General features: G+C 38.0%; 1 protein-coding gene across 3 annotated transcripts in view; it reads left to right on the top strand.

Moving 5' to 3' along the window:
- The first annotated feature begins 4824 nt into the window (after nucleotides 1–4824).
- The window catches only part of GK5 (glycerol kinase 5), a 68035-nt gene continuing 46161 nt past the window's right edge, over nucleotides 4825–26698 (top strand). The window contains exons 1-3 of one of the 3 annotated variants that reach the window (XM_039876465.1): nucleotides 4825–5107; nucleotides 15659–15752; nucleotides 17908–17983. In XM_039876465.1, the coding sequence (XP_039732399.1) occupies nucleotides 4946–5107; nucleotides 15659–15752; nucleotides 17908–17983 (332 nt within the window). In that variant the 5' untranslated portion in view covers nucleotides 4825–4945. The remainder of the gene's footprint in view (nucleotides 5108–15658; nucleotides 15753–17907; nucleotides 17984–26698) is intronic. The other 2 variants (XM_039876466.1, XM_039876467.1) reach the window with 2 other exon arrangements.

Here is a 26698-nt window from a genome sequence, read left to right as displayed (position 1 = left end):
GCTTCTTTGAGTTTTATGAGCCTTTGAGAGCTTTTTTGGAAAGTTGACAGCAGGAGCCAAGACAGACCATTTGTATGGAATAAACCACTGGAAACAGCTTGGATGGGCCTGGAAGTTGGGAGAAGCAGAGTCTCAGGGAATTAACTGGGTAGAGCGAACTGTGTTGTCCAGGTTGATGGTGACTCAGATACTGGGGTGCCTGCATCAACAGGATGGGAGAGGGGAGGGCTCAACAGAGGAACAATGGATACTGCCAGCACTTCTCTCTAGGAGAAAGCTGCCCCTCTAGCCCTTGCCCTGAAGCCTGACAACTCAGTGCCTCTCTGTATGTCCCTGATGCCCCTCGAGCAGCTTCCCAGCACTGGAGCTCCTAGCAAGCGAGTCCACCAGCGAGTAAGTCTGGGTGTGGGCCCTTTAAGAGGAATGTCTGTGACTCCTACAGCCATCCATCTCATTCATTCTCACTCTCTGCTGGTTTTCACAGCCAGAAGTTGTGGGAACTTCTCTTCCTTGCACTAGAACCCTAGGCTGGAGAGCCCAGTGTGGGGCCAGGACCCCTCACTCCTCAGGTTGGGGAGGGGGGCTTTGCAGCCAAGATATCCCTCTCAATTCTTGATCACCACATGCAGTTGTGGGACTGGGCCATTTCTCATCTCCGCCCCTCCTACTGGTTTGAGGTTATCTGTTATTTTTGTTTCTAGTTGTAGGGCTTCTGTTCAACCAGACTTCAGGCAACTCCACACGCTGGTTGCTCTGTAGTTTCATTATAATTTTGGTGTGGTCGCAAGAGTTGTCATGCACACCTTCTACCTTCTACACCATCTTGACTGGTCTCTGGGGAGGATTATGGTTTTATGAGACCTGAAGCTTGTACAATTTAGGGGGCCCACTTTAAGAAAAAAATACAAAATTAATTCATTTTTGAAAATGCTATAAAGCACAGCACTTGGAACAATTTGCTTGGGCACTACTCAGGGTCTTAGCAGGGGTCCATGCAAGTCAGGGACATAAAGCATAAGCTTCATTAACTTCATGGTATGTCCACTTCTGTCGCACAGTGGTATTCAGGGTAGGGCTCCAGACACAGTCAGGAGTAGAGGTACAGATCAGGAAACTAAAGCAGGAGGCCAATTCAAATTAGGCTGGGTTCATAAAGAAGGGCTAAGAGAAAGGAGATAGCTTGATCTGCATGTGGGTATACAGGGCTCAGTTCTAGTATTCTAGATACCAGACTTACTACAGCCAACATAACTCCATACTTCCCTTACACACTGGAAGGTCTGCCTTGGTGGTCATGAGATCATGCCCAGATTAGTGCAGAAATTAGGAAGGGCTGACTGCCCTCTGTGTCTGTGGCTAAGTCAGGTAGAAGATGAGTCTGATAGGGACTTGTACATATTAATGTTTGCTCATCCAGTCATTGAGCAGTTACTTTGTATGTCTTAGACGAAAAAAGATGACTAAGGCCCCATCTCTGTCCTCAGGGAGCTCACTGTCTAAAAGTGGCTGAAATCTAAACATGTTACAGCTAGTCCCAAAAGAAATCACCTATGGACCCCAAGAGTCTCTGAGTAGTGAGGAGGACTGTCCTCGTTTTAGTATTGAAAGTCCTGTGTTTCAAAAAATTCCTCAGGGAAAACCAGGACAGTTGGTCATTCTAGATCAGAGGGCTAGTGACTATTTTTCTTGGAGGCAGGAGGGCATCATGGTCCCTGGGCTCAGCCTTGAAGCACCATTCATTTCCCTTTAGAGTGTGAAAGGGAACGGTGGCCCTTACATATTTTCTAATCCAGCACTGAGGGGCTGCATCCAAATTTCTTTGGAGTATGTGAGGTTGGTAAATGAGTTGTAATCCTGGGCCTGTTGTATGAGGAGAAAGTGGAAGGAGTGGCAATGCTGGGAAAAGAGCCTGGGAGAACAGCCTCAGTGGCCACCTCTGAGGAGAAGCAGCAGCCAAGCCAGATCAGGACGAAGGCCACCACGTGATGGAGCTCCATGCAGCGATGGCCTCCAAATCAAGAGCAATGGACTGACCCACTCAATGCGGAACTTCAGAGTTTCTGAGCCCTGTATTCTGTAGCCCCAAGGGCAGAGCAGGGTGAGACTAGGCTAGCAGAGAACAATGAACATGGAAGAAACACATTATCCCTTTGTTCCCCCAGCCCTCTCGTAGACACTAGTCTATCCAGGTTAGGGAAATCAGCTCTGGGTTTTTATCTGAGATCTTCAAGTTTAATTTATCCCACACCCAACACCTGTAATTACATGCCAAATTTTGTACAAACAAGCATCTTCTCAGGAAGACGGCATTTATCAGGGTCTCAAAGTTGTCCAAGATTGGAAACTGATTAAGAAATACTGGACTAAGTGGTTGCTAAGGTCTTTGTTTTCACATCCTATAATTCTTTGATAATATTCAAGATAATTAATTTGAATCTTGTCATCAAAAGGTCACTGCCACTATGCAATGCCACCAGCAGTCCCCAGTTTGGAGTACAGTGAAGAGAGAACCTTTATTCTCGTGAAACATCTGTAAACAGTCTACAAACCAAACAAGGGAAATGCAGTCTCTGGTAAAATGGCAAGTGTGTTCCACCAGACAAAGAGAAGAATGGTTTATATAGAGAAAAGTTTTACCCCTACCTTTGTTCCTGATTGTTCTCAGTTCACGCAAATGAGGACTCCAAATTCACAGTCTGATTGGTCCAAATTGCACTGTTCTGATTGGTCATTATGGAGCAGCTCTGACTGGTCAGTAAAGAAGAAACTGAGGATATAGCTGTGTAGCTCCAATTAGACACAAAAGATCCCAGTCTTATTAGTTGAAATACAATATCAGACACTTCCTTATTAAGGGTTGGCTTATATAGCAGGAATGCAGTGCAGGAGGCATGGCAACTCAGTTTGCATTTTTGTTTTGTTTGTTTTTTTACAATATGTGTATGAGGTCTCTGTAAACAATGGCTGCTAGACTCTGGTTATGAATTTGGGCCCAATTATCCAGAAAGAATCCTTCTCGGCAGATATATTCTTTCTTGGGGTTGATAATTTATAAAAAGGATTACAAAGAAAGTGTCAGGGTCCAAGAATCACAATGACTATCACTTTAAGAAATATGCCAAATATTAATAACTGGTAATACAAAATAGCTTTCTCTGTTGTGAAAGGGGGCCTTTGATGGCTGATTTATGAGTCATCTTGGCTAGACTAGTGGACACACTGTGTGAGTGCTCAGTTGTTTGGTCAAACACTATATGCTGTCATTGGATATTTTTTTAGTTATGATTAACATTTAAACCAATAGACATTGAGTAAAGCAAATTACTCTTCATAATGTTGGTGAGCCTCATCCAATCAGTTGAAGGCCTCATGAGCAAACATTGAGATTTCCCAGAGAAATAAAAATTATTAAGACTGCAACACAGAAACCACAGTTTCCCCTTGCTGCCCTTGTAGAATTCTACAAGACTGTAACGTCAACTCTTACTTGAATTTCTAGCCTTGCTGCCTGCCCTGGGACTTGCCAATCCTCTCAAGCATGAGCCAATTCCTTAAAATAAATCTCAGTCTCTTCGCTTTATCCTATTGGTTTCGTTTCTCTGGACAACTCTGACCAGTGCACAATCCATTAGTCATTTATGTCAAATTACAATACTGGGGATTAACATATATATGATTTACCAAAATATTCACCACAGGTGAAGGCCATCCTAAAGCCATTTGGAACAAATGATTACTATTGAACAGGAACAGCATATAAAGAGAAAAAAATGTTCTTTTCCAAACTTCAAGTAATATAGTCAAAGGACCCAATTTAATAAAATTGGCTGAAAGCAAGTTAATTAACATCACGATTTGGTTAAAATAACGATTTGGTTAAAAATGAATATCCTTTACTTTTTAACTGATATACCACTCTGTACTGTTAACCGCTTTTACGAAAAGTACATATTCATATTACTTTTATAATTCTAGAAAAAGAAGATAATACATTTCAGGCACTGGTTTTTTTTTGTTTGTTTTTTGTTTTTGGTAGTGCTGCTGGTAGTGGAGAGGTAACACCTTCCCACTTCCTACAGGCCCTGGGAGCTGGACCACCCCATAGGAAGACTCTTGGGCTCCAGCCTGGTGAAGTGGAGCTGCAGGAGTCTGAATTTCCACAGGATTCCTTCCTGTCCATGTTTACAACATGCCTGAAAGAGCCCATGCTCTTTAGGCACCAGTGAAAGGTAAAGGATCTTTAAGAAACTTTCAAATTCCTGAAAAAGCAACCAGTGGGTCGGAGCTTGATGGTAAAAGCAGCCACCCTGGCTTTGTCCCTCCTTCCCCATCAGAGGGCAGAGAAGATCTAACTCATTGTTATTTATTTCATTTGCTAAGTATTTATTGATGAGAATTGCATGTGCAAAGTTTAAGAAGTCTGGGGTGGGGGCGGGGAGCGGAGAGGAGGGGACGGCGGAGAACTCTGTTTATTAAATACTTTCGTCTGAATTTTGAATTTCTTTTCAGGACATTTTATTTTTCTTAATAGCGATTCATAGAATGTAACGGGTTAAAAGAAACGCAGGCATTGCCTCAGGGAGCTTAGATGGACGATAATTAAAATTAAGGGCCTGGTCAACATAAAAAGCGGTTGGCCTTTGGAGAATCAGGCTGTGCCAGTGTGCTTGGACCTCAGAATTCCACCACTCTTACGCTCACCTCCACGAGCTTCACTGGGTCAGCCCAAACAAGCCCGCGCCTCGAAAAGTTCACTGCGCAGCCGTGACGTCACGGTCTCGGGGCGGGGCCCGCGCGCGGCAGGGGCGGAGTCACTTCCCGGATGTCGCGGAGGGGGCGGTCCGGGGGCGGTGGCCCTGCGGGGCTCTCTCGGCCCCTGAGGTCCTGGTGTGTATAACGCGCCTGCTGGATAGGCGGCTGCGGCTGAGAGGCTTATGGAATCAGGATGTCTGGGCTGCCCACCGTCCCGGAGCAGGGGCGCCCGGAACAGTGTTCGCCGAACTCCCCGTGCGCAGGCTTTGTGCTGGGGTTGGACGTGGGCAGCTCAGTGATCCGCTGCCACGTCTATGACCGCGCGGGGCGGATCCGTGGCTCCAGTGCCCAGAAGGTGACTGGGGACGGGCGTCGGGGCCGCGGGTCAGGGTCGCACGTAGCACCGGGATCGGGTCGGGGAAGGCAAATGCGCGGGTTCGTCTCATCCGGCCTGGACACGGCCATCAGCAGCACCTGCGGGCCCTGGGTCCTGAGCGCGCCCAGTCTGGCCATATTTTCGCATTCCCTCTCCCAGCAGGGTTGAAACCGGCGATCTCTTCCAGTCCAGGCTGAGTCCAGGTGGGCCTCAATTTGTGACCCGGGCCGTTCGCTGTCATTCTGGTCACCTGAGGATTTGCTTCGCCGTCCTTATCTAGGTGGGACTGCGGTGACTCGCAGAGCAAGGGCAGGCTGCATGTATCCAGACAAAGGGTGCTTTTTGACTTGCTTGGATTTTCTTGCACTTCCCTGATAGAGCTCCAGCCTCGTTTTCATTTACATTTTATTTTTTCAGATCATAATAGAGTTTAGCTTTATTGTCCCTTCTTCAGTTGTCATCAATATTAACTACTTTTCAAAGTGCTGATTCCTCACATGAGCAAGCAACTGATTTCCATGGATATGGGAGATATTGAACCGATTTCAATGGGAGGTATTGAACAACTTTTGAAGACTGTATTGTCACTTCTTTTCTCCTTTTCATTTTTCAGAATCATAAATATCTTTTTCTGGTTTGAGAAACCTACCAAGTCATAGTTGTTGTTATTAGTAAATTCTTGTTATTAGTAAAGCAGCCAACAGACTGGTATTCTGTTCTCATTGTAATGAAGTGCAGATTTCTACACAATTTCCAGCATACCCAAAATAATGTTGATCAGTTATGGTTCCTATTTACTCTTCTTTCCAATATCAACATCTTTTTTATGTTAGCAGTATCAGAAAAGGAGCCATTAGTTACCTAAACTATTTCCGTAGCACTAGACTCCCCATTATTTGGATTCCCACCCATCTTCCAACCCTCTTAGAATTGTTTTTCAACCACAGCGGTTACCCAGGAGCAGGTCTAGCCAAATGACTGCTTTGAGCATTTGTTTTGAAAAAACAGGTTTCAGTTCTGGTTTGGAGACCAGGACAGTGAGCTGGAACTACAGCAGCTCCCTGGTCCCTTCACTAGCAACCTGTGTAGAAACACTGGCCGGCCACCCACCCACACACCACATTCCCATGGCAACTAAAAAGTATAGATGAAAGTTGACACAGTCCTTCAGCAACTGTGTGCTCCTTATCTTTTTATGAGTATCACAACATAATGATACTTTTCACATAGTCTCCCTTATAATCCTAGACACAAAGTCCTTTTGTTTTAAGCAGTGATTTTTTTTAAAAAAGGAATTTAAGTATATGGAACTAAAGGGAGACAAATTGTTAGAACATACAAGATTTCACAGTTGCTGTATTATTTGGGGGCAAATCATTAGTTTTTAAGAAATGAGGCAAGAATCTCAAAGATGAATCAGTATTGCGGTGAGCAGCAGAAAAATAGAATGGTTTGTTGAGACTCAACTGTGGGGAAGGTATCTGGAAAGATAAGTGAATAAATAAAAAATAAAAGTCCCTGCTATCAAAGGACAAAGCACTAGATTTATAGCACGTTGCTATAAACTTCTTAATCTAAGAAGCAATGTCTCTCAAATTGTAGTAGGAATTTTATAGCACTGCTTCTTAAAGTGTGGTTCCTGGACTGCTGGGGTTGGATAAAGAAAGTAAGATGTAGACACGTGCAGCAATTTGGCAAAGTAATTTTTGTTCATTGACCTTAATAACAAAACATTGGGGATTTTATTTTATATGTAATTTTATTTCATATGTAATTTTTTGTCTGAGTTTTTTTTATTTTTGAATTACAGTCAGTGGTCAATATTTTATTAGTTTTAGGTGTACGGCTTATGTTAGACATTTATGTAATAAGTCTAGTACCGACCTGACACCATGCATTGTTATTATGACATTATTGACTATATGCCCTATGCTGTAAACTATACATCCTCATGACTATTTTGTAACCACTAATTTGCTCTTCTTAATCCTTTCACCTGTTTCACGCAGTCTCCCAACCCCATTCCAATTGGGCAATCATCAGTTTGTTCACTCTATGAGTTTGTTTCTGTTTTGTTCATTCATTTGTTTTGTTCACATATAAGTGAAATCATATGGTATTTGTCTTTCTCTGACTTATTTCACTTAGCATAATACTCTTTAGGTCTATCCATGTTGTTGCAAATCGTAAGATTTCATTCTTTTTTATGGCCGAGTAATATTCCATTGTATGTATGTACCATCTCTTCTTTATCTGATCATCTATACACGGACACTTAGGTGTACGGTTAATGTTAGACATTTATGTAATAAGTCTAGTACCGACCTGACACCATGCATGTCTTGGCTATTGTAAATAATGCTGCAATGAACATAGGGATGCATATATCTTTTCGAATTAGCGTTTTGGATTTTTTCAGATAAATACCAAAAAGTGTGATTGCTGGGTTATATGGTAGTTCTATTTTTACTTTTTTAAAAACCTCCATACTGTTTTCTGTAATGGATGCACCAATTTGCGATCCTACCAACAGCGCATGAGGGTTCCCTTAGCTCTGCATCCTTGCCAACGCTTGTTTCTTGATTTATTGATGATAGCCATTCTGGCAGGTGTGAAGTCATATCACATTGTGGTTTTAATTTGCATTTCTCTGATGATTAGTAATGTTGAGCACCTTTTCATATATCTGTTGGCCATCAGTATGTCCTCACTGAAGAAATATCTATTCAGGTCTACTCATTTTGTAATCAGATTGTTTGTTTTTTGATTTTGGTGTTAAGTTGTGTGAGTTCTTTATAAATTTTGGATATTAATCCTTTTTTGGATGTATCATTGGCAAATCTCTCTTCCCATTCTTTAGGCTGTCTTTCCATTTTATTGATGGTTTCCTTTGCTGTGTAAAAACTTTTTAGTTTGATGTAGTCCCATTTATTTATCTTTCTTTTGTTTTCTTGCCCGAGGAGACTCATCCAAAAAAAATATTACTAAGAGCAATGTCAGAGAGTACTGCCTATGTTTTCTTCTAGGAGTTCTGTGGTTTCAGATCTTACAATTAAATGTTTAATCCATTTTGAGTTTATTCTTGTATGTGGTATAAGAAAGTGGCCTAGTTTCATTATTTTTCATGTTTCTGTCTAGTTTTCCCAACGCCATTTATTGAGACTGTCTTTACCCCATTTTATATTCTTGCCTCCTTTGTCATGGATTAATTGACATACATGCATGGGTTTATTTTCTGAGCTCTCTATTCAGTTACATTGATAAATGTATCTGTTTTTATGCCAGTACCATGCTGTTTTGATTCCTATAGCTTTGTAGTATAGTTTGATATCAGGTAGCATGTTACCTCCAACTTTGTTCTTCTTTCTCAAGATTGCTTTGACTGTTTGAATTCTTTTGTGGTTCCATATAAATTTTAGGATTACTTGTTCTAGTTCTGTGAAAAATGTTATTGGTATTTTGATAGAGATTGCATTGAATCTATAGATTGCTTTAGGTAATATGGACATTTTAACGATACTGATTCTTCCTGTCCTTGAGCACAATATATGCTTCTATTTTTTTGTATCTTTCTTCAGCGTCTCATAATTTTCTGAGTACAGGTTCTTTACCTCCTTGGTTAAATTTATTTCTAGGTTTTTTTTTTATGTAATTAATAATGGGATTGTTTTCTTAATTTCTCTTTCTGATAGTTCATTACTGGTGTATAAAAATACAACTGATTTCTCAATATTAATTTTGTATCCTGCTACTTTACTCAATTAATTTATCAGTTCTAATAGTTTTTTTGGTCGACTTTTTCGGGTTCTCTATATGGTATGTCGTCTGCAAATAATAACAGTTTTACTTCTTCTTTCCAATTTGGATGCCTTTTCCTTCTTTTTCTTGTCTAATTGATGTGGCTAGGATTTCCAATACTATGTTGAATAGAAGAAGTGAAAGTGGACATCTTTGTTTTATTCTTGATCTTAAGGAAAACATTTTTAGATTTTCACCATTGAGTATAATGTTAGGTGTGGGTTTGTTATTTGTGGCCTTTATGTTGTTGAGGTATGTTCCCTCTATTCCCACTTTGCTGAGAATTTTTATCATAAATAGATGCTGGATCTGTGAAATACTTCTTTTGCATCTGTTGATATGATCATAGGATTTTTATGCTCCATTTTGTTTGTGTGGTGTATCACATTAATTGATTTGTGGATTTGGAACCAGCTTTGAAGCTGAGAGTAAATCCCACTTGATCATGGTATATAGTCTTTTTAAATGTATTTCTGGATTTTGTTTGCAAATATTTTGTTGAGGATTTTTGCATCTCTGTTCATCAGAGATATTGGCTTATAATTTTTTTTTTTTTTTGTAATGTCTGTCTGGTTTCGGAGCCAGAGTAATGCTGGCCACATACAATCAGTTCTGGAGCCTTCCTTCTTCTTCAGTTTTTTGTAATGGTTGAGAAAGTTAGATATTAATTCTTCTTTAAATGTTTAGTAAAATTCTCCTGTGAAGTCATCTGGTCCAGGACTTTTGTTTGTTGATAGTTTTCTGATTATTGATTTGACTTCATTTGTAGTTATTGGTATGTTCAGATTTTGTTTCTTCTTGATTCAGTGTTGGAAGATGGCATGTTTCTAGGAATTTATCCATTTTCTCCAGATTGTTCAATTTGCTAGTATGTTATTGTTTGTAGTATTTTCTTAATAATTCTTTGTATTTCTGTGGTATTGGTTGTCACTTCTCTGTCATTTGTGATTTTACTTATTAGGGTCCTCTTATTTTTTTAATGAATCTGGTTAAACTTTTATCAATTTTGTTTTTCTTTTCATAGAACTAGCTCCTGGTTACATTGCTCTTTTCTATTTTTTGGACTCTATTCATTTATTTCCACCCTGATCTTTATTATTTCCTTCTTTCTACTCCCTTTGGGCTGTGTTTGGTCTTTTTCTAGTTCCTTTAGATGTAAAGTTAGAATGTTTATTGGAAATTTTTCTTGTTTTTTAAGATAGGCCTATATTACTATGCATTTCCTACTTAGAACTGCTTTTGCTGTGTTTCATAGATTTTGGGTTGTTGTGTTGTTATTTTCATTTGTCTCAAAGTATCTTTTGATTTCTTCCTTGATCTCGTTGTTAACCCATTCATTGTTTAGTGGCATGTTATTTAGCTTCCATATGTTTGAGTGTTTTTCAGTTTTCTTCTTGTGATTGATTTTAGTTTCATACCATTGTAATGGGAGAAGATGCTTGATGTGATTTTAATACTCTTAAATTTATTGAGACCTTTTTCGTGGTCTGACATGTGGTCTACCCCAGAAAATGTTCCATTGCAATTGAAAAGAATGTACATTCTGCTGCTTTGGTTGAAATGTTCTAAAAATATCTATTAAGTCTATATAGGTGGATCACTGGTATAGGCCAAGGTCAGCTGCTGCTTGTGCCCAACTTGTAAGCCCCTAATGGACACTGCAAAGTGATTTGTACTTGGTCACCACTTGTGCTAGGCTTGGAGGTGCTTGGGAGAGGCTATACTGTGATCTGAGGCCACTGCCACTTGTGCCAGGTTTGTGGCTACGTAGTTGAAGCTGTATTCCTGGCAAAGACTGGAAACTCTTTATGCCAGGCTTGGGGCCACTGGAAAGGAATTGTAATGCAGGTTGAAGTTATTCACCTCTTGTGCTGGGCTTGGGGCTGCTTAGCAAGAGTTACAAAACATCCAAAGGCTCACTGTTGCTTATTTGAGGTTTGTGGATCTTTGAGAGATTTTGAGAAAATCTGCAGGATGAACTGAAGCAGGCTGTTTCTGTGGAGGAGCTGCTAGAGGATATCAGGGTGGGTGAGCGAGCTGGTGGAGTGGGATCTCATGGAATCACAGTGCAGGGCGAACAATGTTAGCCAGGTTAATGGAGATCTCAGATTTGGCACCTGCCTGTGCCAGACCGCCTTGGTGGGAGGAGAGTTCAACACAGGAACAGTGTAGCTAACCAGCACTTCCGTTCTGGAAGGAGCTACTCCTCCAGCCCTCCTCCTGAAACCAGACAATTTAGTTTTCCCTAGCATGTCCCTGGTGCCTTTCAAGCTGCTGTCCCTTCACTGGAGCTTAGGGCGACTGTTTGAGAATGAGTGTGTCTGTGCTTGGGCCCTTTAAGAGGATGTCTGAGCATCCTCTCTTTCTTACGTGAATGGAATCGACACTCATTTTCACAGCTAGGTGTTGTGGGGACTCCTCTTCCCTGCACTGGTGCTCTTGGGCTGGGGATCCTGACATGGGCTTGGGAGCCTGGTGTGGGGTTGGGATCCCTTGCTCCTCTGAGGGTTCCTCCTGGTTTTTAACTGCCCACATGGTTGTGGAACCAGATCCTTTCAAGTCTCTGTCTCTTGTACCAGTCTTCACATAGCTTCTTTTTTATATTTTTAGTTATAGGACTTCTGTTCAGCTAGTCTTCAGGTGTTTCTCAAGGGTGGTGGTTCTATAATTTAGTTGTATTTTTGATGTGATTGTGGGAAGAGGTAAGCACAGTGCTTACTTACTCTGCCATCTTGACCAGATGTCTATTTTAATTATGTTTTTAAAACTGTTTCACAATGAATTAGTAATTTAAAAAAACAACAACTGGTCCTTTATTTCAGATAGTTTGAGTTCTTTGAGAAAGAGAGTCTTGTTAACCTAGGTTGCTACTTAGCATCTGGTTTATTAAATCATGGACATTAAAAATTCTGGTTGTTGTCTTTTGTTTTTAAGCAACAAAACAAATTTTCTTCTTAGATTTGATTATATTCTTGATTTAATTTTTGTGTGGTTTTCCTTTGGTAGAGAAGCAGATTTAATTTCACTGTTGTGACATGTTTGGGAATGGTGAGCTGTCTGGGTTGGTGGAGTTGGGGGAAGTAACCCTGGAGTGCCACCGTCAAGTCTGAAGTTTTGTAGACTTGAAATGATGATCGTCACATTGAGTTTTGGGGGTTAGGAAGTGTTTATTGCCATCGAGCCATTACAGTCTGTGGTCTTGAAAGTCTTACTCGGAAAGAACAGAAATATTATTTGATAGTAGGAGAATAGATTTTGGTAGATCTGTTTGTTTCCAATAAGCTCATTGTGTTCTTTTTTCATATCACCCTATATCTCCCTCATGCTGCCCACATTGTCACTTTTTCTTCAGAGTTCCTTTTTTTCCCCTCACATTTTGGCTTTTTCTTACATGTTAGGGATTTTCCTTAAATGGTGATCTTTGGTTGATTATCTCTGCATATATTTTCAGTAATATGTCTTACTCCACTCAGCTGTACCTGGTATTTGCAAGTAAAGAACTTCTCTGGTTCAACCCCCACCTCCCAGAGAGTATACCTCTAACCTTCTACCTGGTCTTATTTGGGGGTTTGGGGGGATAGTAATCTGGCTGGAGAGGGGAATTGGGGATGCTTATAAAGACTTCGAACCAACCCTTTGTTCAGCCCCATCTGGCATCCCAGCCTCTGAAGGTACCTCTAATTTTTGGATTCTACCCTAGAATCTCTGTCAGAGGTTGAGCAGAGATGTTGTATAATCTGAGCAGGGAGCAAGGTATTAGTTTTCTCCTATGCACTTGTCCATATACCACTCACCCACTCACTGTTGATATTAAAAATATTTGTTAAAATCTGATCTGAACCTGTTTGCTTTCTTCTCATTGTCCTTCTACATAAACTTTTTTAATGCTTTTATTTTAGTTGATTTTAATTGGGTCTTGGGAGCAACTGGAGATAAAATACCTATGTTCAAGCTATCATTTTAAACTGAAGCCTTAGGTTCTTTTTATTTGTTTGTTTGTTTTTTATTAAATTTGTTGGAGTGACATTGGTTACTTGGTAGCTATTTTAGATTCTTCCATCTTATGAAAGAACTAATGTTTTGCTTTTAAAGAACAAGTAATGAAATTGGTGGCTTTTTTTTATTTTAATACAATATTTTATTTAACCCTACATATCCAAATTATAATCTCAACATTTAATCAAGAAAAAGTTACTTATAATATACTTTACTTTCCCCCCCATACATTTACAGTGCATCTTAATTCATCATGCCTATATCTACAAAAAAAAAAAAAAATCCTACTGGAACTTGTGGATGACAGTTCTTTTAGTACTTTAAAAATGTTGAGCTACTTACTTCTGGCCTTCATGGTTCTGATGAAAATCTACAGTCATTCAGATCATTGTTTTGAAGACATGTACAGCATACAATGTGTATATGCAATGTATCTGGCTGCTTTCAAATGATTTTCTTTGTTTTTCATTATTTTAATTATGAATCTGGATGGGTAAGGTTTTGGACTTATTCTGTTAGGAGTTTTCTAAGCTTCTGGAGTATATAGATTTTAAATCTTCCACTGAATTAAGGAAGTTTTTAGCACTATTACTACTGTGAAGTAATTTTTTTCTGCATACAACTCTTTCTTTTCTTCTTCTGGAACTCTGATGACATAAATAGTAGGCCTTTTGCTCTTTCCCCCGCTGAGGCTTTCTCCATTTATTTCTCTTTGTTGTTCATATTAAATGCTTTCTATTGATCTATCTTCAAGTTTATTGACATTCTCCTGCTATCTCTATTCTACTATTAAGCACATTCAGTATGCTTTTTAATTTTAATTATTATACTTTTATTTTTCTAATTTATTTTTTCCAGCTTTATTGAAGTATGATTGACAAATAAAAATTCTATATATTTAATATATACAATGTGATGTTTGGTATACATATAAATTGTGAAATGATTACTACAGTCAAGCTAATTAACATACCCGTCACCTCACAAGATTACCATTTGTGTTTGTGCATATTGGGAACACTTCAGCACCACTCTCTTAGCAAATTTCAACTGTACAATTCTCTTAGCACATTTCAAGTGTGCAATACATTATTAACTATTATAGTCACCATGCTGTTGTACATTAGGTCTTCAAAACTTATTCATCTTATAACTGAAAGTTTATACCTTTTGACCAGCATCTCTATTTCTCTCATTCTCCTAATTATGGTATTTTCAATTCTAAAAATTTCATTTTGTTTTTCTTCATGTCTTCTATTTCTTTGCTGAGACTTTCTGTTTTTCCATTTGTTTCAAAATAATTCACACTTCTTGATACACTGTTATAATAGCTACTTTAAAGCCTTTATCAGATACTTGTGTCACCTTGGAGTTGGTCTCTACTGATTATCTTTTTCCACATGAATTGAGATTTTTTGGTTCTTCATATAACTTTTAATTTTGGAATATATCCTAGACATTTTGAATATCCTGGTATAAGACTCTGGGTCTTGTGGAAATCCTATGATAAATGTTGGTATTTGTCTTTCAGTGGGCAATTAATTCAGTTAGGTTTAGGCTACAAATTCTGATTAGCCTTCTGTTATTCAATGTTAGTTCTGTTTTCAAGATCTTGACAGTACTATTTGGATATACCCTGTGTATGTGCCACCCAGTGGCCAGTGTAGGACCTGGGCAGTGGTCTTTCCCTTAATTCTGTTCTTTACATCTTTGCTATGCTGTTTAGGATTGCATTTACACATGTTCAGCTTAGAGGTGAGCCTAGAAATTAATATACAACTTTCTGGAGTAGCTTTCACAAGCTCCTCCTCCCTCTCTGAGATCTTCCTGATACTTTTTGAGTCTTTTTGCCAGAAATCTGGAGCTTTCATTATGCTATTCTACTGGGCACTTCTTATGCCCACATCTGGGGCTGGGTGGGCATCAAGAGCACACAGAGAGAAAAAAGCCATGGAGGTTCACCTTAAATTTTTAGATTCACAATTCCTCTGACTGGAGAGGAAGTTTTACCTCCCTTTATATTTTAGGTGCTTGTGCTTACTGCTGCAGCCACCACTATGGGATAGACTGGGTACAAAAATATGGAGGCAAGGGGTAGGGGTGGAAAAAATGGGAAATTTTTCCCATTCCCTCTGAGTGGTAGCCAAAAGAAGAGAGCATCTCCTGGGGTTTCCACTTCATTCTGTTACCCACTTTTGGTTTTCAGGCTGCCTTGAGCCCAGGCCAGGTAATACCAGAAGAAAAATGGGAAACTTACCACCAGTTCAGGGGTACTTGAATTCTTATCTTCTAACCTACTCGTCCTGCCTCCATATACTTTTCTGAGTCCACAAATAGCTGCTTCATGTATTCTTTCCAGGTTTTATATTTGTATTAAGTGGGAGAGATAGAATAGAGTGTGCTTGCTCCACTGTAGTCTGAAACAGAACTTGGTGCTTTGTTAATTTTTGTATATTAAAAGTCTGACTTTTTCTTATTACAAAAATAACACATCTTCAGTGTAGAAAACTTGGAAAATAAAGCCAAAATCTTTTGTAAACTCATGAACTAAAGAAAACTGGTTAGTATATTGTCCTTTTTTATTTCATATATGTATTATTTTTCCACTTTAACAATAAAAAGAATTAGCTAATTAAATAAAATCATGTTGTTAATGACTTTAACCAGCAATCTTAAGACCCAGATACTATTAACTTGATCTAATATTGTTTTTACTAAATCTTATATTTTCCATAGATAGAGAGTCTTTATCCTCAATTTGGCTGGGTTGAAATTGATCCTGATGTTCTCTGGCTTCAATTTGTTGCTGTAATAAAAGAATCTGTCAAAGGTAATTGAATTTATAAAAATAAAAATAGTAAAGTATGTTTTGTTTGCAATAAGAGTTTTCCTCAGGCATCTATAGAATTTTGTGGGTTTCCTAAATATAATTATACATATAACATTTTATTGAGGTCACAGTGTCAATTAATTTTGACCAAGAATGAAACGGTAAACAAAGGCTTTATTTGGGAGTCTTTTAAGAATTACAATTTGGAAACATTGATTTGGTTAGAAACTCCAACTATATTCTGAGCATGAGAGAAAGGGACAGAGTTTTTGACAGGAAAAGGGAGCCTTACAAAGGTGTTATGCCAGTTGCTTTGACAGAGCTGTGATTGGTCCTGGCAAGCAGACTTACACTATGCTATATGTGATTAGTTGTTTATGTCTATTACTAGGTAAAAAATTTATTTTTTAATAGAGTTCAGTGATGCAGAGCCAGTTCCAGGAACTATATCAGGATGTAGCCGTTTGGTTTAGCCCAGTTCAAAAGTTCAGTTTCATGTGGAAGGGGTGAGTTAGCTCAGCTTTCTAGAGGCTTTCTGGCTCCATTTTAAATGGCTCTCTTGACAATATCAATTCGGTTTTGCTGTTTTTCTTTCACAACAGTTTCTCAGTAATTTTCAGGGGACATGTACAGTTTACAGTGAACCACTTTGTCAAGGAAAGGTAACAGTTACTCTGTCCTCTGCTTTAAGTATTTTTCAGCCACAGTATAAAGGTTCAACTTTCTTGTTCATTCCAGGTTATAGCTAGTGCCTATTTGATTTCCTGTTAGGTACAAAATGTCAGAGGGTTATAAACAAAGTTAAAACACACAGTTCCTATGGACAGAAATTACAGCTGAGTAACCTTTATTATGAAATAAGTTTATGTTTTATTTTTTTTTCTTTGACGCAAAGTGCTTTCCTGACTGCAGCTATAGTCTGAAATCTTAGCTCTTTAAGAACGTTTTTGCTGTAACCTTTAAGAATATTGTTAATGTAAATTCTAAAAGGTCTTTTACTTGATTTTTCTGGCTGAATTACTTCTTCTCACTTTTTTGGTTTGAAATACTTAAAAGCCTAGAAAATTTTTTTCAGGAATAGTGCATAGGATACCTGTATACCTTTCTCTGAGATTCAGACATGTTTTACAATGTTTACTGTACCATTCTCTATAAACTTTTTTGGCTGATCCATTTGAGGATTGGTTATGATTTAATAAGCTGTTATCCCTAAATATTTCAGCATTATTTCCAAAGAAAAGGAGTATTCTTCTATTCACCACAATTCAATTATCACATAGAAATATAACATTAATATGGTAAAATTTTCTAATACTTACTCTTCAATATCCCCCATTATTTCAGTCATTAAGACCTTTTTTTTTTTCGATCCAGAATCCAACCAAAGATGAGACCTTTCATTTAGCAGTCAGTCAGTATAATCTCCTTTAATCTAGAGCATGTTCTTTGTGACATCGACAGTTTTCAAATTAAAGACAAATTTGGTAGACTGTCCTGCATTTTGGGGTTGTCTGATTATTTCCTTCTGATTAGATTCAGGTTAAATATTTTTGAAAAGAGAAGAGTATAGGGGGTGATTTGTTTTTCTCAGTGCTCAAATTAAAGTCGTCCCTAATTTGCCTAGCAAGGTAAAATGCTTTTTTTAAAAGAACATCACAAAAAACACCTGAGTTGCTATATTTTAAGAAATTTGGATTTTTTTTAAAAAAAACTACGTTTTTATTTGCATCCTAGCATCTGTTTGTATAGAAAATAAAGTCTGAGCTTCAATAATTATACTACTTTCCCTGGGGATTTTCCTTTATTACCATCCACCAGATTCTATTATGGTTAGTCATTGCTTAAATTAAGATCTAATTTTTTAGTATTATCAGGAAGAAAATACAATCTGATTGACTGTAAGCAGTGTTTTTTCTAACAGTCAAAGCAAAAAAGACCATTTTGTTATTATCAGGAAATAAACTTTTTTCCCTTTAAGTAAAAAAATAATACAAAATCATCTTAATAATGCTTTCTTTATTAGTTCCAATTGTGTTATTAAAATGCTAACCCCAGATGATTTTCATAAAGATTATATTTAGTGATTCCTTTTCCATACTATGATAAAAAACTTCACTGGCTTTTAAACATGTGTTGCATCTATCTTTAACTTTAGCTGCAGGAATAGAGATGAACCAAATTGTTGGCCTTGGCATTTCAACACAGAGAGCAACTTTCATTACATGGAACAAGTAAGTGCATTGTGTGGTAAGCACTCTATTGCTGGGTTCATACAACAGTGAATACACTGCTGTGAAACCTGTTTGGAGAATTTTAAATTTGTGAATTAAGAACAATTTTGCTTGGTTAAGAGAGATGAAAGTAGGCCTACATTCTGGCTTATTAAAATATGTTCTGTGCATGTCATCTGGGCTTGATTTATATAAAATAATAACCATAAAAAAAACTGTTGCTGTTCCAAAAATTCTCCATTTCTTTCTTTTGGTGTGAGTTAGTTTTTCAAATAAACCTGGATTGAAGACCTAAAAAATTAGTTTATACTTAAAAAGATTCAGGGCAACTTAACAAATTTCAGAAACACAATATAATTATGGTATATATTTTCAGTCTACCCCAAATTTAACATTTAAGTAAATATAGCATAAGAGCTATATGTAGATTAATCACAATTATACTATCCTAATAGCTACCATATAGCGAATACCTATAACAGTACTTCAGATTCCATTATCCTTACAAGGAAACCTGTTATTTCAGTATTATGTCTATTTTTACAGAGAAAGAAACTGAGACTCAGAAAAATAAGTTGTTCAGGGTCACTCAGTTAATAAATAGAGCCAAAATTCCAAATTATCTTTTTACTCTGAAGCATATGCTCTTTCCAATACTCCATTTGCTTTCAATGTGTGTTTCTTACTTTAAAAACAATAACAAAACCGTAAAATGTCTGTTACAAAGCACTAGACTCCAAAGGGCATCTTGAACTTGGGGCAGTGGGGAAGAATAGTGGTTAGTGCAGGGCATAGGGATAGGTTTAAGAAATATAATGAAAGTGATTTCACAAGAACTTAGCCTTTAATTCAGTATTAGGGAAGAGGAAGAAGTTTAAATTTACTAATTTTTCTGGGTTGGTGTTCAGGAGGATAAGATAGAAATTATATAGACTATAAGAGAAGGAATGAGTTAGGTGATGATGAAGGTTGATAGAAGGGAACATGATAAAGTATTTGGCTTGAGACATGTGAACGTGGAGATATTATCTCAAAGGTGGTTAGAATATTGGTCTGGTTTAGACTGAGGCATAGCTCATTTTCTTTAGATAGAAGTTCTTTTTTTCAGGGTATAATGCATCTCAGATTAATCCCTGCATCTGTATTCCCCCCAAATCTCCCCCCAAGTCCCCACCCAGTGGCTTGGGCATAGCAAATTAAAAATCATCTATGTAGATTAGAGTTTCTAAACAGTGATGCTGTTGACATTTTGGGCCAAGTGATTCTCTGTTGTTGAGAGCTGTCCTGGACGTTTAGCACTGTCCTGGACGTTTAGCAGTATCCTGGATGTTTAGCAGTATCCTGGCCTCTATCCACTAGATTGCATCTCACTCTCCTAGTTTTGACAACCAAAAATGTCTCCAGACATTGCTAAATGCCCCCATGATGCTGGGGGTAGAATCACTCCTAGTTGAGAACAGTTGACATAGGCAAAGTCTGGAGAAGTAGATGTGTTCTCTTGTAGGGATTATACGGATAGAAAAGAAGAAGACTGAGGATCTGGACAATGAGCCCCCTGCCAAATTAAAAAAATTTGGGAGCAAAAAGCTGGCAAAACAAGACTGAAGTGAATCTGGGAAGTAGATGGTCTGGAAGTAGAGGCAGGAGAGTGTTCCTAGGGAAACAACTGATTGGAAGTATCATGTTTGGTTAGATTTGGAGATTAGGTTATTGGCCATGAAATTGCTTTCATCAGAACCCAGATATCAGGTCATTCATGACACAAAGAACAAAGGATTAGGAAGCAATGTTTTTTTGTGACAGGAGGACCATCTCTCACTTTCAGGAGAAATAGAAGAGTCAGATTCCAAGATAGTTCACTTCCCTTTCTAGTGTTGCTGTTGTAGAAGGATAAGATTTCTTTCTAAGACAATTAATTGTGATTTTTTTTCTTTTTGGCTGTCCTTTCTTGAAATGTTTGTATTCTTTCGAGTGTTTTGAAATTTTGCTCAGAGGCACTGAAATACTGGATATTTTCAAATAAAAAAAAAAAGGAGGCACAGGAGGCTTTGTACTTCTTTTACTTAAAATAATGGAGCCTTTTCTTCTCCCTGGCCCCTGGTAAGCTATTGTAGCCTATAAGGCTAGCAGATTTTTCATGCCAAACAGCTAAGATACATTATAGGAGTGGGAACATTTCTGAGCCAGAAGGAAGTACTCCTTGCTCATTTTTGAGAGAAAAATAGAGACAGACTGGACCTTGTGGAACAATCTATTGTTTATTCTAGTCCCAGCCATCACCTCCTTTTCCCAGCTCATTTTCTTTTTCTCCATGTATCCATGGTGCATTTCTGTCTTCATGGCCATGGAAATGTTATTTTCCTTATAGCTGCTGTCAGAAAATCTAAAACTTTGAAATTTCTTTTTGTTTTTCCTCCTTGCCCTGCACCCCTCCTCCCCCCCACCCCCGCCCGCAACATTCTGATGCCAGGAAACTTGGTTTTTATTAACTTTTTTCAGTTCTTGAGTTTTCTTCCTATTCTTCAGGTTAATTTTCCTTCACTATATTTAATACAGTGTTTTTAGTCTATCTTCCAAAATAACTCTCAATGATATCTTCTCCATTTTGGTATTTTAAATTCCTTTTGTTCTAAAAAAAGATCATGACATATTTTGTTTCTTCAATCTCTGTTTCTCTCAGAGAGGCTTCTGCCAACTAACCTTAGAACAGGGTGTGTGCCAATTAGTAACGTAAACTATGAGTCACATGAACTAGCATTCACTCAGTAACTGTTTGAGGACTTAGAGGGTGTTGGCTGCTGGACTGAATATAAAGATGAATAAGAATACCAGCCCTCAAGGAATTTACAGTCTCATAATACAAGTACATAAATTATTGTGTTCCCACAGCACCAAAGATATATTTTTGTAGTACTTGATACTTGTATTAATAGTTCTTACCAATTACTTACGACATAAAACATTTTAAGAGCCATAGAATGATAGTATTTTAGAGAGGTTTAAGGCAATTCATTTACAGCATTGCCTTTCATGTTTTTCCTCCATTTCTCCTTTTATTGTTGACAGAGATAAAATAAACCCAATCTACTGTATTATGAATTAATGATGCTACTTTCATCTTGTGATCCTGTCTTTATTCAGCTATACTAGCCTTAAATACATCATGCTTCATCCTGCCTTGGACAATTTGAACATATACATTTTGGGGAGAATATTCGCCCTTTTTGATTGTTCCTATTCATACTTTAGAGCTCAGTTCCATTGTTACTTCTCAAAGAAGCCTTTCCTGACTCCCAGACTAGGCAGGGTCTCCCTGTTAAATATGCTCCTGGCACCCTGTATTTATCCTTTATAGGACTTATTCTTGCTGTACATAAGCAATTGAGTAATTGATTATTTGCTTGACATGTCTCTCTGTTCACAGTTGTGTCCCCAGCTCCTGGCACAAATTGGTACATAAATGTTTGTTGAATCAGTGGTTTAGAATCAGATTTAAATGTGTAAGTAGCTGCTATTGTAGATTGGCTCCAAAGAATCATATATTAATAGATTTCATTTCTATCAAACACAGTCTGTTAGTCGCTGTTGGTAGAACAAAATTTGTTCATTTATCAAATACCTCTTGGTACTGAGCTATGCAGTGAGAATCTGAAAGTGAAGAGATTGTGCCCTCACGAGGCTCACAGTCCAGTGGTAAATATAGATGTATGTGTATATAGATAAGTTGGGATACAGCCTGATAAACGTCTGCCCTATAGAACTGCTTTGTACCTGGTAGTGAAGGAGCTAGAGGGGGAGACTGAATAGCCTAGAAGGGGGAGTTAGGCAAGGCTTCATGGAGGCATTTGAGCCAAGTCTTGAAGGATGAATAGGAGTTTCCTAAGTGGGAAGAGTAGATCACTGGCAAAGGCAGGAGGTGCAAGAGCATAATATATATGAAGCATCAAATATACTTTGGAAATCAAGGGGTGAAATAAGGAAGGCACCATGCCTAAGTGTTTAATTCCTTCTTAACTCTGACCTCATCTCTGACCTCCCTCCTCCTGTCCTGTGCTCCAGCCACACGGGCTTGCTCTCTGTTTCTTGAACATTCCCCGCTGGTTCCTACTTTTGGAAGGAGCAGCTTTACACCTGTTGCTCCCTCTGCCTGAAGCTCTCTTACCTGAGATCTTACCTGTTTCTCATCATTCAGATCTCACCTCAAAGATCACTTTTTCTAAGAGACCTTCTTGATCATTTTATTTACTCATCACTTTGCCATTTTATTTTCTTCATATCATTTATCATTATTTAAAATTTTTATTTCTTTGCATATTTATTTATTACATTTGTTTATTTCTTTGCATATTTATTAAATAAATAAATAAATCTTTCTTTCCCACAGAAATAAGTTCTGTGAGTGTTGGGATTTTTGCCTGCCCTGTTCACACTAAGTCCCTCACACCTAGAATAGTACCTCACACACAGTAGGCACTCAAATCATTGAGTGATAGAGATGAACCTGGAGAGGAAGGCAGGGTCCCAGATCAGGAAAAACCATTTGTTGTAGTAAGGAGTTTGCCTCTTATAAGCAGTGGGAAACTGTCAAAAGCTGTTAAGCAGGAGAGTAACGTGATCAAATTTATATTTTAGAAAATTCTTGAAGAAGAGTAGGCAGTGGATTGAGGGAAGACTCAGAATAGGAAGTCTCTTTGAAGGCTATTGCTTTTTCAGTTCTCTGATCTTATATTTAAAGACACTTCACCCAGTTACTCTATTCCTTTTCATAGTATAATCATTATATGAAATAATATATTTTTCTTTACTCATTTTTCCCACTCCACATTAGAATATAAGCTCCAGAGATGTTAAGAACAATCACTCCCAAGTTTTGACTGAAACAAGTGAAGGATACTGTTAACTTAGGTGTGGCACACTACAGGAAGAGGAGCAGCAGGTTTAGGGTGGACATGTTGCACTTGAGATGACATGGGACAATCTTAGGAGATATGAGGAAGACAGCTATTTGTGAGGGGATGGAATTTAAATGAGTGGTCCTAGAGATGTAGATTGGTGAGTGATTCTGTGATGACTACATTCATGAGTGTGGGTCAGATTTTTCAGAGAGAGCAGCTATTTAAAAAGAAACAGGGGACCAAGAATGCAATCCTTAGCAAAGATCAGAATTTAGCTGGCAATCAAAGGAAGAAAAATCTGCAAAGGATGTACTTAATTTAGAGAGGTAGGAGGAGAAACAGTACAGTGATGTCATGAAAGCTTGGGAAAGTGACAGTTTTAAGACAGAGGAAGTGATTATCTGGAGCCAGTATTGCAGAAAAGTCAAGTCAAATTGAAAAGGATCCTGGAAATCTGGGAACATTGGTGACCATAGTGAATGTAATTTTCATGAATGATTGGGAATCTAAATTGCATTTGAATTTTATTTGGTCGAGGTAGTGAGGGGTGATGAGGAAGCATTGAAGGGGCTTAGCTAGGTGGGGGGCATCCTGGGTCAAGAGAGATGTTTTTGGTTCTGCTTCAAAGATGGGAGATCAGGTATGTTTAGAGAGGGTATTGAAGGAATATTTGATTAAATGAAGTTATGAAAGAGACAGGAAAGCATGGATGTAGAGAGTACAGGTGGAGATACCAGCCTTAGACTTGGAAAGGGAAAGCATTTCCTTTGAACCAAGACAGAGCTGCATAATGGCTGTAGGTGTAGCTGGTGTAGGAGTGGGAGATCGAGGAAAGTCTTTCCTTGTGTTATTTCTTCAGAGAAATAGAGAAGTAGGATGCCAACAGTGACCTAGAGCTTGAGAAATCTGGTGAAAATTTGGACGTGCCATTTGTGGGGAATGGAGAGGAAACTAATGAAGGACAAGAGAAAGAATTATCATTTTAAGTGACTATGAGAGCATGGATGAGGTTGTATCCCATAGATATGGATTGGTACCAGTTCACAAGGCTATGTGACTTTTCTCCAATCCCTCTCAATATTTCTGGCATTGACATTAGAGAGAGAAGAAGGTTAGATTGGTCCCATATTAGGTGTTGAAAGGTAAATAATTAACTTGAAAGTCAAGGTGTAAAGAGTGACATCATGAAAAATAGTGGAGTAGAAAGCTTTAGGATTGGTCGGTCTTTCCACCAAAGCAACCATTGAGTTGGAAAGAGAGATTGCAGTAAACTTTTTCAGAACTCTAGAACCTGGTTGGTCCTTATAACAACCAGGGGAGTGCTGGATGAAGATGAGGCTACTATTCTTAGTTAAGAGAGGGTATATGCAAACCAGCCACCATCTTCCATTCCTTAGCCCTGCTGCAGGTATAGGGAAAGCAGCCCACATTACTGGAAAAAGTGGCTGGTGCCAGGGCCGGGAGTTGGGACCTTGTCCTACATAATTTTGGCTTATATGCTTTGGTGGATTTGGCAGTGCCCTGCAGGACAGGCATAGATGTTTACCTAAGTTCTGGCCCTCTCAGCCCTCTCAGCTGCATTGGCTTCCTAGACAGCATCTGTTGGAAGGTTTAATGGGCTACTCCCATTCTGGGTTTTTTTTTTTTTTGGAGCCAGGCATTTGAGAAAATCTTTGTTCAAAGAGGCCCACACCAAGACATCATAATTAAATTGCTAGTTTAAAGACAAAGAAAAAAATCTTAAAAGCACTAAGAGAAAAGCAGTTAGTTATCTATAAGGGATCTCCCATAAGACTGTCAGCTGATTTCTCAACAAAAATTTTGCAAGCCAGAAAGGATTGGCATGACATAGGCAAAGTAATGAAAAGCAAGGACCTATAACTGAGACTACTCTACCCAGTAAAGCTATCGTTTATCCTCCAAGGACAGATAAAGAGCTTCCCAGACAAGAAGAAGGTAAAGGAGTTTATCACCACTGAACCAGTATTACAAGAAATCTTAAAGGGACTTCTTTAAGAAGAAGAAGGAAAAAAAGATCATAAATGTGAATAATAAATTGGCAATATCTATATACCTATCAATAATTACTTTAAATATAAATGGACTAAATGTACCAACAAAAGATATAGAGTGGCTGAATGGATAAGAAAAAAGACCCATACATATGTAGTCTATTAGAGACTCACTTCAGATCAAAAGTCACACACAGACCAAAAGTAAAGGAATGGAAAAAATATATTTCATGCAAATGGAAACAGAAAGAAGCTGGGGTAGCAATACTTATATGGGCTTTAAAACAAGGGCTATAACAAGACAAAGAAACATCATAATGATAAAGAGATCAATGCAACAAGAAGATATAACCCCTATAAATATTTACACAGTCAATGGAGGAGCACCTAAATATATAAAGCAAATATCCATGGGCATAAAGAGAGAGATTGACAGTAATACAGTCATAGTAGGGGACTTTAACATCCTATTGACTTCAATTGGTAGATCTTCCAGGCAGTAAATCAACAAGGAAACAGCAGCCTTAAATAACACAGACCAGTTGAATTTAATTGATATTTTTGGAACATTTTACCCTAAAGTAGCAGAATAGATATTCTTCTCAAGTACACATCAAATATTTTTCAAGGTAGGCCATAGGTTAGGTCACAAAACAAATACCTTCTCCAGTCACAATGGTATGAAGCTAGAAGTCAACTACAAGAAGAAAACTGAAAAATACATAAACACATAGAGGCTAAATAACATGCTACTGAACAATGAATGGGTTAACAATGATATCAATGAAGAAATAAAGGGATACTATGAGACAAATAAAAATGAAAACACAATGACTCAAAATCTATGGGACAGAGCAAAAACAGTCCTCAGAGGGAAATTCAGAGTAATACAGGTCTACCTCGTAAACAAGAAAAACCTCAAATAAACAATCTAACCTTACACTTAAAGGAACCATGAAAAGAACAGCAAAAAGTCCAAAGTGAATCAAGAAAAAACAGAAATTATGGACAGACCAAAAACTAATAAGAAATTGAATCAGTTAAAAAAACAAAAACAAAAACAAGCAAACAAAAAAACACTACCAAAAAACAAAAGTCCTGGACTAGGTGGCTTCACAGGTGAATTTTACCAAACATTCAGAGAAGAATTAGTAACAATCTTTCTCAAACCATTACAAAAAATTGAAAAGGAGGGAAGGCTCCTGAGCTCATTTTATGAGGCCATAATTACTTGACTCTAAAACCAGACAAAGACATTTAAAAAAAGATGATTGTAGACCAATATTCCAGATGAACATTGATGCAAAAATCCTCAACAAAGTATTAGTAAACTGGATTCAGAGATACATTAAAAGATCATATACCGTATTCAAGTGGGATTTATTCCTAAAATGTAAGGTTGGTTCAATATCCACAAATCAATTAATGTGATATATAAACAAAATGGAAGTTAAAAATCATATGATCAGATCAATAGATGCAGAAAAAATATCGCACAAATCTAGCATCCATTTTTGATAAAATTCTCAGCAAAGTGGGAAGAGAGGGAATATACCTCAGTGTAATAAAGGCCATGTATGACAAACCCCCACCTAACATCATACTCAATGGTGAAAAGCTAAAAGTGTTTTCTCAAGATCAAGAACAAGATGTCCACCTTCGCCACTTCTATTCAAAATAATATTGGAAGTCTTGGCCACAGCAATCAGACTAGAAAAAAGAAGTAAAAGGCATTCAAATTGGAAAGAAGTAAAACTGTCATTATTTGTAGATGACATGACACTATATGTACAGAACCCTAAAGCATC

The sequence above is a fragment of the Pteropus medius genome, unplaced genomic scaffold (assembly GCF_902729225.1).
Source record: "Pteropus medius unplaced genomic scaffold, Ma_sr-lr_union100, whole genome shotgun sequence".
Lineage (NCBI taxonomy): Eukaryota > Metazoa > Chordata > Mammalia > Chiroptera > Pteropodidae > Pteropus > Pteropus medius.
The sequence above is the reverse complement of the archived record's forward strand: the minus strand, read 5'-3'. Positions and strand labels throughout refer to the sequence as shown.